Source organism: Panthera uncia (assembly GCF_023721935.1).
Source record: "Panthera uncia isolate 11264 chromosome A1 unlocalized genomic scaffold, Puncia_PCG_1.0 HiC_scaffold_16, whole genome shotgun sequence".
NCBI classification, from domain to species: Eukaryota; Metazoa; Chordata; class Mammalia; order Carnivora; family Felidae; genus Panthera; species Panthera uncia.
This window is the reverse complement of record NW_026057576.1, coordinates 67,706,684-67,720,510: the sequence shown is the minus strand read 5'-3', so window position 1 is coordinate 67,720,510 and position 13,827 is coordinate 67,706,684. Positions and strand designations below refer to the sequence as shown.

Sequence of the window (13,827 nt, the reverse complement as noted above, 5' to 3'; positions counted from 1 at the left end):
CTCTCAAAGAAATGCAGATTAAGACAACAATAAAATGCCATTTTTTTCATCTCTTAAGTGGCAAAAATTATTTTAACTTATCATGCTCAACTGTTACAAGTGTGGTCAGACAGATATGCTCCTAAGCTGATAAAAAGGATGTGATACATCCTTTCTGGAAGGATTCAGGAATACAGATCAGAGCTTTAAAATGTTCCTCTTCTTTCTTTGATTCTGTAATTCCACATCTGTGATCATTTCTTTAGGATGAAGTCAAAGATATGATCAATAACTTAGTGATAAAGATGTTCACCACTGTTTGAATGGGGAAATGCTGGAGAAAAACATTTTTTTTTTAATTTTTTTTTTTTAACGTTTATTTATTTTTTGAGACAGAGAGAGACAAAGCATGAACGGGGGAAGGTCAGAGAGAGGGAGATACAGAATCTGAAACAGGCTCCAGGCTCTGAGCTGTCAGCACAGAGCCCGACGCGGGGCTCGAACTCACGAACCGCGAGATCATGACCTGAGCCGAAGTCGGCCGCCCAACCAACTGAGCCACCCAGGCGCCCCTGGAGAAAAACATTTTAATACAACCTTTTAGGATATTTCAAAGTTATGATTCTGTATCCAAGACCATTTCAGGGAAGCATATTTGAATGCCATGTCTGTGTAAAGCCACATACACACACATGTAGGCATGTACACATGTGTGAGAGAGAAAAGAATGCTCAGGTAAACACTGCACAGAAGAAGTCTAAGGGAAGGAGCACTAAGCTGTCAGGGGTGGTTTGTCAGTGGGGGAGTCATTATATGGGACCACTCCTTTCTCCATCTGTATTTGTATAATGTCCGGATTTTCTGCCAGCAGGCATGTTTCAGTTTTGTAATAATGCAAAACAAAACAAAGTTAAAAGCCAGCTTTGAACACTATTAACGACACAAGGCAAATTCATTTAAAAAGATTAAGTGAAAAAAGCAAAATACGAAACTGTACACAGGTCCAACTTTACTTTTAAACTTGTTTCTATACATACATATAGGTGACAAAATTTACACAACACCAATATGTAAACAGGAATGAAGTCTGGGCAGTACCGTGACATGGAATTTTATGTTTCTTCCTTATAGTTCCCAAATTTTATTCAATGAAAACCATCTCCAGTAAGTCTTAGAATCAAAGAGTTGATAAAATCAAATTTCTTTGTTGCAGGGCCACTAAAGGTCTCAGAAGTACTAGTTTGCCTTCTCAGTCTAAAAAAAACAGTACGGCTGGCAACATTAGGACCATACTCAGCTACAGAACACTTGCCAAAAAGTAATACTGTGCTCTTTGCACTCTATGGTGCTACATTCAAGGGACCAAAATGACATCAACACTGGAAAACGTCTGAGAACAATGGCAACATAACTTAAAAACTCTTAAGAAACATATCTGGGAAAGAGAACAATGATTTAAATGAGGGTTAAATTTTAACTCTCATTTATAGTCATAATTTAAATGAAGGTTAAAACTTAAGCAACATACAGAATAACTATAGATAAAAACATTGTATTGTATACTTGAAATGTGTTGAGAGTAGATCCTTACATGTCTTCACCACACATACACATACACAAAAAGATAACTATGTGAGGTGATGGATATATTAATTTACTTGATTTCAATATCATTTCACAACAGGTACATATAACAAAAGGTCACATATAACATAAATATATAATACTTTTATTTGTCAACTGTATCTTAATAAAGCTAATAAAAATAAACTAAACAAGTGGTACCTCACTGGCTCAGTCAGAAGAGCAGTCAACTGTTGATCTCAGGGTCCTAAGTACAAGCCCCACATTACATGTAGAGATTATTAAAAAAAAGAGTTGGTTAAGGATCCAACTCTTCATTTCAGCTCAGGTCATGATTTCATGGTTGTGAGATCAAGCCCCATGGAGCCTGCTTGGGATTCTCTCTCTCTCCCTCTTCCTCTGCCCCTCCCTGCTCATGCGCACTCGTGCTCTCTCAAAAACAAATAAACTTTTAAAAAATCAGCTAAACATTATATTATTTGACTTAAAAATAAACTTAAAGCAATTTTTTAATTAAAAAAAAAAATGGAGCACCTGGGTGGCTCAGCTGGTTGAGTATCAACTCTTGATTTTGGCTCAGGTCATGATCCCAGGGTCGTGGGACTGAGCCCCACACTGGGCTCCATTCCATGCATGGAGCCTGCTTGAGATTCTCTCTTTCTCTCCCTTTGCCCCTCTCCCCTGCTCAGCTCTCTCTAAAATAAATAAATAAAATAAACACAGGCCAAGGGAGACATTTAAAAACAAAACAACAACAAAAAACTTAAGCAGCTCCTCACTCTACCAGAGTTCCACAAGGCACACTTTAAAAATGCTGGAGTAAATTATTTACAAGATATTCTTTATCAGATTGTACTTACTTATTAAAATTCTATAGAAATGCATTTTTTAAGTTTATTTATTTTGAGAAAGAGAGAGAGCATGCATGCACGAGGAGGAAGGGGCAGAGAGGGAGAAAGAGAAAGAGAATCCCCAACAGACTCCGTATACAGTGTGGAGCCCGATGCAGGGCTCAAACCCACAAACCATGAGATCATGACCTGAGATGAAGTCGGACGCTTAACCAACTGAGCCACCTAGGCACCCCTAGAAATGCATTTTTAACACAGCCTGATTTAAGGTAGGCTCCATCATCATTAATATGACTGATACTGACACAACCTGAGAACGGAAGAAGATAATAACTTGACTAATAACGGACGAAGAGAGAAAAAAGAAGAAAATGCAAATAACTATAGTGTATTAGCTATGACAAAAAGATCCTAATTAGGACATAAAACATCCCAACTGAAAGCAAAACAGGATCTTGGTTCCTACTTAGAAAGAAAGAGGGAGACGCGGGGGTTGAAAGGAACATAGAACACAGGAGCACATCTACAGCAGTCAGGACACAGCAATGCAGTTTTCCAGGACTCGGAAAAGAGCTCCACTGCAAAGCTGAGCTATTACGTTCATCACTAGACTACAACTATCTCAGTGGTCAAGAGAGAGAAGTGCAAATAATACTTCCTTAAGTCTGGGAAGCAGTACTGTGCATTCGTTTCAGAACACAGCAAGTGGACTCATATTGACTAGGTTCAAATTCTCATCATGCTTCTTACCAGCTATGTGATCTTGGGAAAGCCACTTAAATGTCTGTGCCGAAGCTTCTTCATCTGCAAACTGGGAAGAATAATCCCACTACCTCATCAGGTTGTTCTGAGAATTAAATGAGTTAATAGACGGAAACTGCTTAGAACAGAGCCTAGCAGTAACTGTTACATGATATGTTACACAAACAAAATGTACAGTTATAGTGTGACATAAGTAAAACTAACAATAACTCACACTTAATAGTCATTAATTGAAAATTTTTAAGAAATCATATAGATATGTAGACCCCTCATTTAGGTTATGGCTCTTTCTCTCAGGAATTTTTCCTAAGGCTTAGAAGTTATATTGCCATAGCTCCTAGCCGTTTTCCTTCAAGGGAAAGGGGAATAAATTTACATTAGTTTTGAAAGTAGGCAAACCTGGGTTCAAATCCTAGCTCTTCTTTAAAAAAAAAAAAAAATTTTTTTTTTTACATTTATTTTTGAGAAACACAGTGAGACAAAGCGTGAGTGGGCGAGGGACAGAGAGAAGGAGACACAGAATCTGAAGCAGGCTCCAAGCAAGCGGTCAGCACAGAGACTGATGAGGGGCTCGAACCCACAAACCGTGAGATCATGACCTGAGCCAAAGTTGGACACTCAACCGACTGAGCCACCCAGGTGCCCCCAAATCCTAGCTCTTCTACATATATACTAGTTATGTGATTTTGGATGAGTTATGTTCTGAGCTTCAAAGTATTCATTTGTGGCAAAGATAATAATACCTAGCATTACTCTGAAAATTAAATATAATAACTTAAGGAAAACAATCTTTTCTCTTTTAAATTGTGGTGAAGTTATACCATCCTTTGGGGTTGGAATTTGGCAGCATGCATCAAAAATTATAAAATAATACAGTTTATTTATTCTTCTTTCATCTCTAGAAACATCTGAAAATTAAGATGCTCTAAGCATCACTATAATAGAAAAAAAAAAAGAAAGGAGAGAAGCACAAACCTAATTCTGTAAGAACAGCATATTTGGAAAATGCTTATGACAAAGGAGAGAAAAGCAGAATACACACATAGTCACTGTGATTGCTTTTTAAAAGTATTTTGTGTGAAATAAACGCAAGTTACAAAATAGCATTTGAGTGTGATATTTATTTATTTTTAATTATTTATTTGGATATTTACTTTTGCATTAGAAAAAGTATGAAGATAAATACCAAAATGTCAATAAGTGCTATTTTTATTTCTTTCTACTACTTTCCCATATTTCAGAGTTTTCTAAAATGAACTTTATTCAATTTATCGTAATAAAATCAGTTCATTTAAAACAAGACTATAAGGAGCGCCTAGGTGGCTCAATTGGCTAAGCATCCGTCTGACTCTTGGTTTCGATTTAGGTCATGATCTCATGGTTTGTGAGATCAAGCCCCACACTGGGCTCTGTGCTCACAGCACAGAGCCTGCTCAGGATTCTCTCCCCCATCTCTCTCTGCCCCTCCCCCTCCCCCACTCGCTCTCTCTCTCAAAATAAGTATTAAAATTTAAATATAAAAAAACCAATTACATAAATATCTTGAGGAAAATATGAAGAAAAAAGAAGAAAAAGATGAAAAAATTAACAGAAATGCTTAACAGTGGTTTTTCTCTATCTTTCAAACTTTCTATAATGTGATTAATTACTTTGAGACTGAAAAAGAAACACTTTCTAAAATCATTCTCCCTTTGGGGCGACTGGGTGGCTCAGTTGGAAGGGCATGCAACTCTTGACCTCAGGGTCATGAATTTGAGCCCCATGTTAGGTGTAGAGATTACTTACGTAAATAAATATTTTAAAAAATAAAAAATAAAGCATCCTCCCTCAAGCTTGTCCTTCCCTAATTAATACCTGTCTTTCCTTCTCAGTTAAAATTCTTTTTTTTTTTTTTTTTTTTAACATTTATTTATTATTGACAGGCAGAGCATGAGCAGGGGAGGGACAGAGATAGGAGGAGACACAGAATTCAAAGCAGGCTCCAGGCTCTGAGCTGTCAGCACAAGGCCCGACTCAGGGCTTGAACTCAAGAACTCATGAGTTGATCATGAGTTGAACTCATGAGAGATCATGACCTGAGCCAAAGTCAGACCCTTAACCGACTGAGTCACCCAGGCGCCCTCAGTTAAAATTCTTAAATAATATCTTCCTTGAGAGTTTCAAGGATATACTGTACTCCTCAAAAACTTAAGAAATGTAGGAAATAGCTTATCCCCAAGAGTCGAGCATTAAAGGCAACTGTGCAGGGTTTGGGCAACCCAAACCTGATGAATTAATCCTTTACTGCAACAAATAATGAAATCAGAGCAGAAAATATAAATCCTAATGTCACCTTTCAAGGGCCAGCCAAAATGATTCTTGGCCCCCAAAAGAGAAACACAACTAGAACAAGATGATAAAACTGGAGTTTCCATTAAGGTACCAAATACAAGGGCTGCTGCACACCAAAGGGAAGTTCTACACCAAAATGCAGGATTTACAAAGAAAACTAATCTAATGCAATCCCATGGCTGTTAAGACTCCTCTCAGCCTTATTATGAAGATAGAAAGAGTGGGTGGAACAGCAAGAGTTCTCTGCTGAACAGAGGGCATGAGGAAAAAGATGTGTGGAGTGCGTATCCAAGTGCGGTGAGTACAACTACACCCTCACATCGAGCTGAGTCGGGGGCTCAGGGGGCCTATTCAGTGAGCTAAATATGTGATGCCTGAGGTGACATGGTGGCTTTCCACCTCGGTAAACCAGAGTAGAAGAAGAAGAAGCCAAGTTGATCACAGGGTTCACGTGCACAACCAAGGCAAAGAACCCAGCAATTCCAGAGAAGCAGAGATGCACCGCATGCAATGGTCAGTAATGGGGTCAAGTCTGTTTCAGTCCGACAGTGCTCTTAAGCAAGCCAAAAGGACTCCAGAAGGAGGAAACTGCAGGTGGACCTAAGTTCCTAGGAACTAAGGAAGAGTCATGAAATAAAGTCCACCAACATAAAGATGCATCCCCCCGCCCCAACCCAAGCCCAGGGGAGTAGCAGGGATGGTAGGCTCACAGTAATCTAAAGAACCCACAAGAGGGTCAGCTTTAACTAAAGAACTATCCTATTTCCTATTCCTTCCTCCTCCCACACCACTCAGTCTAGAACCTAATAAGATCAGAAACAGAAAATCTGAGACAGGGGAACACAAAAAGAGTAGAAGCCAATCACAGCCTTTTCTCTCACAGCAAGTGGTTGCCAAGTACAAGTCTTAACTGGGAGAAAGGAGAAAACGTCTTACCTTTGAATGAAGACTGAAGTGCTGACTAAAATGTTCACCTGCATTTTTTTTTTTTTTTAATGTAGGCCCCATGTCCAACATGGAGCTGGAACTCACAACCCTGAGATCAAGAGATCAAGATCAAGCTCTACCAACTGAACCAGCCAGGTGCCCTTAACTACATATTTTTAAATTTAAGTTGAGCCTGTATTTTGTGACTTTTATTTCGTAAGATTAGCGCCACCTGAATGTATCTTTCGTCTTTTATTTACAACTGAATTCCAAGCATCTGAAGACAGGCTGGCCCACAGAAGTGCTCATTAAACAACTGATGAATCAGTAACTTGAAGAGTGAATAAAAAAGTCATAGATCTGATACCTTTTCATAAAGACAAAAAGCTTTCCAAGCTGCATACACTTTTTTTTTTTAATTTTTTTTTTAACGTTTGTTTATTTTTGAGACAGAGAGAGACAGAGCATGAACGGGGGAGGGTCAGAGAGAGGGAGACACAGAATCTGAAACAGGCTCCAGGCTCTGAGCTGTCACCACAGAGCCCGACGCGGGGCTTGAACTCACGGACCGCGAGATCATGACCTGAGCCGAAGTCGGCCGCCTAACCGACTGAGCCACCCAGGCGCCCCCCCAAGCTGCATGCACTTTAAAGGGATGGTGAGAGACAAAAATATTTGATCATCTCCCACAAGTATTTAACACACTGAATACGTAAAGAAAGAATATGTCAGTAACAACACAGCTTGGTACTTCTTTAGAGCAAAAAACAGCTGCAGTGGTAAATTGTCAAGGTGTCCATTTCAGCATTTTGCAGGGGACAGAGTATGCAGACCCTGAATGACCCCACCCGTCACTATAGCTTGCCCATCTCCAGAGTGAGATAAATATCCTTACAGTCACTGACACTACTGGATGTTGTATGCATCTAACTCCCCTAACCACATCTGACTCCAAGTTCCCTAACTGGTGGTTTTGGATCAAAACCAGTTTCACTGGTTCCACCTCAGCTCAAATCTGTATTTCTCAGTCTAATAAATTTGTACTGGCTCCCACCTCAGTGCTGTGTGAATTTAGTTATAGCAAGATACCCAAGCACCTAAGTCTTCAAAGGGCCAAACTCAGCTGTGTCTCCCCCAGATTCCCTCCCCAGCTGTGTGTCCCTATGGTCCACTCTCCCTATTTCTACTCTCCACCTCTGGTTCACTCCTTACCTCAACTAAGCAGGTTTCGACCCTAATGAGCCACTGAAACTGCCCTCTTTACAGTAACCATACCCACTAATGCCAAATCCAGCAAACGCTGAGGATATGAGACAACCAGGTGAGTATGGAATTTAAAAATAAAAGTCAAGGAGTAAAGAAGTTTAGAAAGAAATGTTCACCAAAGCCAATGCAAGAAAACATTCCACTAAGACAGGGACTGGGAAGTACCCAGTAGATTCGCAGGTGTGGAAGTCCCTGGTCACCTGGTCCACGGTAGTTTTCATGGAGAGGTGGGGCGGATTCCAGCTGTGGTGGGTGGAGTACAAAGCCAGTGGGCAAACCCCGAAGAACAGCTGATGAACTGTAGAGGGCTAAAGAGTGCAGGGATGTGAGAAAGGAAATCAAGCAAAGGTCATCTTTCAAGGACTGTGGTTGGGAAGAAGAAACAGCAGTCAGCAGCTGGAAGGTGCAGGATAGACAGGTGGGTTAGGCTTTTGCATTTTTCAGAACACATTCAGGAGAAAGATCCAGTTGAAAATCCCTAACGCTTGGGTGCCTGGGTAGCTCAGTGGGTTAAGCGTCTGACTCTTGATATCAGCTCAGGTCATGATCTCATGATTCATGAGATCGAGCCCTGCATTGGGTTCTGCACTGACAATGCAGAGCCTGCTTGGGATTCTCTCTCTCTGTCCCTCCCCCACTCATGCTCTTCCTCTCTCTCAAAAAAAATAAGCTTAAAAAGAAACAAAAAACAAAACCCTAACCCTGATCTAGGAGCTTTACATACACTAACTTTTTAAATTTTTTTTTAATGTTTATTATTTTTGAGAGAGAGACAGAGAGCAAGCAGGGAAGGGGCAGAGAGAGAGGGAGACACAGAATCGGAAGCAGGCTCCAGGTTCTGAACTGTCAGCACAGAGCCTGATGTGGGGCTTGAACTCACAGACCTCAAGATCATGCCCTGAGCTGTAGTCCGGCCGCCCAACCGACTCAGCCACCCAGGAGCCCCTACACACACTTTAAATCTTCACAACAACTCAATAAAACAGATACTAATATTCTCTCCTTTCCACAGGCAGGGGATCTGAAGCACTCTGGGAGTCTCTGAAAAGCCCCCTACAGTATCAACAAGAAAAAGCGCCAGATTTAACCACGTGCCGGGCTCATGCTCTCAGAGGAGAGAAGGAAGAAGTGGCAATCGGCAAAGGCAGTAAAGAATGAATTACCAAGAGATGGAGGGTGGGCTAGGGGAAGGGGCTTCATTCTTTTAGCCTGGGGAAAAGGGAAAGGAACAAAGTCTGTATGCCAAACCAACTCACTCATCCCTCAAAACTCAACCAGAGTATCACCCACTCCACGTGAAGTCTCTGACAACTATTAAAGTGTGGATATAAACAAGATAGAGAGAGACCATGCCCGGGTGACAGCCCTTATTTTGCGGGTCTTTTAAGAGTGATATGGGTAGAGACTGGGGAGAGTCTTGAGGATAGGGATGAAAGGGTAAGGGCCCTGGGAGACGACTGAATTCAAGGACTCAGCTCAGATCAGGTGCCACACGTGAACATGAGCTGGGGTTTTACCAGATGACTGTAGCGGAACAGGAGCACCAGGTCTCTGAGAGTCTTGCTGAGAAGTCAACTCCAGACTTGATATGGAAGTTGCCAGAAATGGGCTGTAAACTGGAGACAACGAGGAGAATGGAGAGTCTGGGGATCAGAGTCACTGTGGTGAGAGTACAGAAGCTGCAAGAGTTTGTTTACAACAAAAGACAAATCAAATTGAACTGGGGGTAAAAGGCAGGTTTCTTCCATGGAAACACTCACCTCTGCCTACTCGGCCATCTCCTCTTTCCCTACCATCCCGGCTACTAGAATTGCCTGAGGTCCTGTCCTTGGCTTTCTAACTCTACTCACTGCTTCCGGTGCCCTCACTCATGTCCACGGCAGAGCTCCCACCTAACTATCCATGTCCAGCCCAGCTCTCTCTTTCCAAATGTCCCCCAGGAAATCTCTGGGCACTACAGCCCCCCCCCCCCGCTCCCCCCTCCCCGCATTAAATGTGTCCACAGCTGAACTCATCTTTCTCCCAAAATGAGCTCCCCCTTTCTGCATCCCCTACCTTAGTGAATGGTGCCACCATCTGTCTCCCCAGAGCCACCTTTAACTCCTCTTTATGCCCAAAATCCAACAAGTTTTAATGACACAATCCACTTAATCACACATCTTTAGAACCTTTCTTCACTGTCATATTCATTCTTACCGCTACCACCTGACCTGGGCCTTCAGCATTTCCCACTGGACTTTATTTTCTCTGCCCTTCTGCTGGCCACCCTTTCGTTTTGATCTAAATCTCTTTGTCTACTAGAATCTCCTGGGGATAACTTTGAAAATTCAGATTTCTGATGCCCACACTGGCCTTTCTCAATCTCTCTGTGGATGAGACCCAGGACTATGGACATTCAGAAAGCTCGATGTTGATTTTTTTGCAGCCAGGCCTCAGGCAGCATCTAGAAAATACTGCTCCCATCACCAACAATAATCTCCCATCTTCCCTCCCACAGCAACATGAAGCATTCACAAGTGGTGCTCTAGACCATCACCTCCTTCCGCGTCTCCGGACTTTGCCCTATCAGTCATGCCTATCTGTGTACCTGAACAGGAGGAGCCTTAGCCATTCCTCCACCTTCTTCCCCAGGGCCTCCTCTTCTCTCTCGTCAGGTGGGTGATTTCACCACACCCCTCTTAAACTGCTCAGTGCAGCCATAACTGTCAATCCTCTAATTCAAAGACAGAGTCACAAACGCCCTGCCCTGGCAGCACCAGTGTTCTTCAGCACCTTGAAAATGCCCAGCTGTGCCTGGTGCCATCTTTGCGTTTGCTGTTCCCTTTTTGCAAAATGCACGTTTTTCGATAAATTCTGACATGGCTGGCTCCTTCATACCATTTGGGTCTCCTCTCAAAGTCACCCTCCCAGATATCCTCCCACACCACACTTGCTAAAGCAGTCATCCACCATAACCTCAATCTATTACACTCATATTTTCTTCATGACACTTATCACTATGTGAAATCACATCGTTAACTTACTTGATCCTGTTTGCCACTCTATCCTCTGTACACAAACAGTGTGTGGCTTACATGGGTACCCAACAGATACTGCTGAATAAATAAATGAGAGGAAAGCAAATGCAGCACTAAATCACCATTATCTACTAATCACAAAATGAGGGAAATATGCAGGTGGTAGGAAATGGCAGGTACTTTTCCTTTGAAAAGAGAATGTTACTCATCATCCATGGGGTCATGGGCAGATTACTCTTCCTCAGGATACTTACTCAAGATCAGAACTTTGACTTACCGAAGAGCCACACAACTTACCTAGATGAAATCAATTCCCTGTCAGCAGGTAGCCTTGCAAAGAAAAATGTTAAAGTAGATAACTACTGATACCCAGCCTTGCCAAAAACCAGTCCTGGAAAAACTGCCCAAACTCCACTGCAAACAGGGACCCAGACTTGTTCAACATTGCAATCCCAGCACTTAGCAGTTTCCAGCCCACAATACATGGTCAAAATGTTTGTTAAATGGGCACAGAAGACATAGCCTTCTGAGGAATGGCCATCCCATCAAGTCTTACCCTGAGGACACACTTATTTTAGAAACAGCGCAAGACAGCTGAGAAGTCTTGGCCTATGCCTCTCCCTGAGCAGGAGTTTGGTTCCTAGAATTCAGTACTCATCAACCCTGTGCCATAGGTAATCAAGTATTACCTTCTCCATTGTCACCGTGTATCAAATCTGAATAAACTTTGCCAATACAATGGCTAATACAGTATAGTAACCAGTGACAGTAATCAGTAACCCAGTAATACAGTACAGTGACCTTCCTAACTTTTTCATGTATTCTGGTCAGCAAGAAAGGATGGCTCGGAATGTTGAAACAACTAAAATTAAAGACTCTATCATTAATTTTACATCCACCAGTGTATGGCTCACTGTGTGATCCCAAGAAAAATCACACCACCTTCTTGACCAACAGTGTCAACAATCTCATGTTCTTTAACCAAAGGGTAGTTTGGGGATGATTAACTAGCCAGTACTTGTAACCTACTCTGAGGCCAATGAGTATCGTAAGTCAAATTAATTATGAAACAAAGGAAATCAGGGGTGCCTGGATGCTCAGTTAATTGAGCATCCGACTCTTGATTTCGGCTCAGGTCATGATTTCACAGTTCTTCAGATCAAGCCCCACATCGGCTCTGCGCAGACAGCACGGAGCCTGCTTGGGATTCTCTCCCTCTCTCTGCCCCTCCCCTATGTGTGTGCTCTCTCTCTCTCAAAATAAATAAATAAATAAACTTTTTTTTTTTTTTTAAAGGGAAATCATAAATATTCAATCTACTCCAAAACCAGAAGTTGGGAAGTGAGGAAGGTTTTAAATTAGGCCTGTGGCTCTGATACTCTCAGACGGAGACCTGTATTCTCAGAAAAGATTTCCAACAATCAAAACAGATCTTTAAGCTTTGGAAATGTCAACTGCTCCCATACTCTGGCAAGATTAAGCTCACATGTAGAGAGATATGAAGTACTAACAGTGACAAGCAATCGCAAAATTGTGTCTGTTGAACAGTTCACTGTTGATGTACCAGTGCCTAATCCTAGGCTGTTTACTTAACACACAGCCCACCTCACCAAAAGCCAACTAAACAATTTCAGTGAAAAAAATAAAGTTGTCTAAAAGGTTGCATATACTCCATTGCCCTCTCTCTGCTGACCACCGCTGACGTTCAAGGAAAAGATCACAGCAACATCCAGGAGCAATGTCCGCGCCTTCCTGCCAAATGACTTCTTAACTTCCTTCCACTTTAATGGACTTTCATCAGTTTTTGTTTGTCTAAAAACTCTTAAGGGACACCGAGTTAGAAAGAAACCTAAGTAAACCTGAGGAGTCAGCTCCTGAGACGGAGGCTGGAATTTGCATCTGGGGGAGAGCCAGTTAGGTCCCTCTGTGGCCCAAATGGAGCAAGGTGACTGGGAAGGGAGCAGTCTTCCAGCATCGATTCCACCAGGGCAAGCCTCTTCTGGCACAGGCGCCGACGAGCGCCAACGGGTCGAGCCTGGAACACATCAGGACTCCCAGCCCGACCCTAACCGTCCAGCCCACCTGCGGCAGCCCCTGGACACCTGAGCATCGCACCTGGGGTTCACAGATGGGGACCGGGGCTGACGGCGGAACTCAGTCCCCACTCGCACCTCCAGTCTGAGGTGGGGGCGGTGCCCGCTGCCCCTCACGGGCAGGAACCACTAAGGTTCGGGCGCGGGGATGAAGGGTCGGCCCCCAAACCTCCAGCAACCCCGAGGGTCCCCGCTGCCCCGAGGCTTCTCAAGGAGGTGCCTAGGGTGGCGCGTAGGGAACAGCCATGAAAGCGGCAGCCGGTACTCACAAAGCCCACTGGAGCCGGTGCTGGTGAACATGGTCCCGCTGGACCCGGAGCCCCGCGGGGGGACAGGGGGAGGGGAAGTGGAGGTGGAGGGACCCGGCGACAACGCAGGCGCACTCCTGGCGTGACGGCGAATCTGGCAACTGGATTCCACTCCAGGGGCTGCCTGTGAGCGGCGCATGCGCGGCCCGTGGGGCGCTCTGCTTCTCCCGCCCCCTCCCTTCCTGCCTGGGAAGGGAAGTCGGTCCGCGGCAGGGGCGATCCGTGTGTCCGGGTTTTCCGACTGCCGCGGGCCCCCTTTAGAAAAGGAACGGGAATAAACGGGAAGAGTGTAACTCCTGGAAGCTGCACTAAAATACTCAGCGCCGCCCCACGCCCGGTGGAGCCGCGTGGCAGCGGATTCCTCCACAGTGCCGGCGTCGGGATATTCCTCGCGACCTCTAACCTCTCCACGGACGGGACGCCCGGCGCGTTCCACGCATGCTCAGTCTTTCCGGACAGACCCCCCCCCCCCTCCCCTCCCCCCGCCGTCCCCCCTTGAAGTTCGCTCCCGCGAGGACTGTAGACAATAAATGTCTCGAGTTCCGGTGTCCAGCCAAGTGCTGGAGGCCGCTGGGTCGCGGGGAGCAACGCTGCCTAGGGTCCTCCCTTTCCTACGTCGATCCTGCGCGGAATCCCCTGAAAAGGCGCCGAGTGTCGTGGTCCCCAGATACATCCTACCACACCGCGCCGGCCGGTGACGAGGATCCTG

General features: G+C 44.0%; 1 protein-coding gene across 2 annotated transcripts in view; it reads right to left on the bottom strand.

Moving 5' to 3' along the window:
- Positions 1 to 13,557, bottom strand: part of UBAC2 (UBA domain containing 2) — a 171,555-nt gene extending 157,998 nt beyond the window's left edge. The window contains exon 1 of one of the 2 annotated variants that reach the window (XM_049647498.1): positions 13,080 to 13,557. In XM_049647498.1, the coding sequence (XP_049503455.1) occupies positions 13,080 to 13,257 (178 nt within the window). In that variant the 5' untranslated portion in view covers positions 13,258 to 13,557. The remainder of the gene's footprint in view (positions 1 to 13,079) is intronic. The other variant, XM_049647497.1, reaches the window with a different exon arrangement.
- Between the last annotated feature and the right edge of the window lie 270 nt (positions 13,558 to 13,827).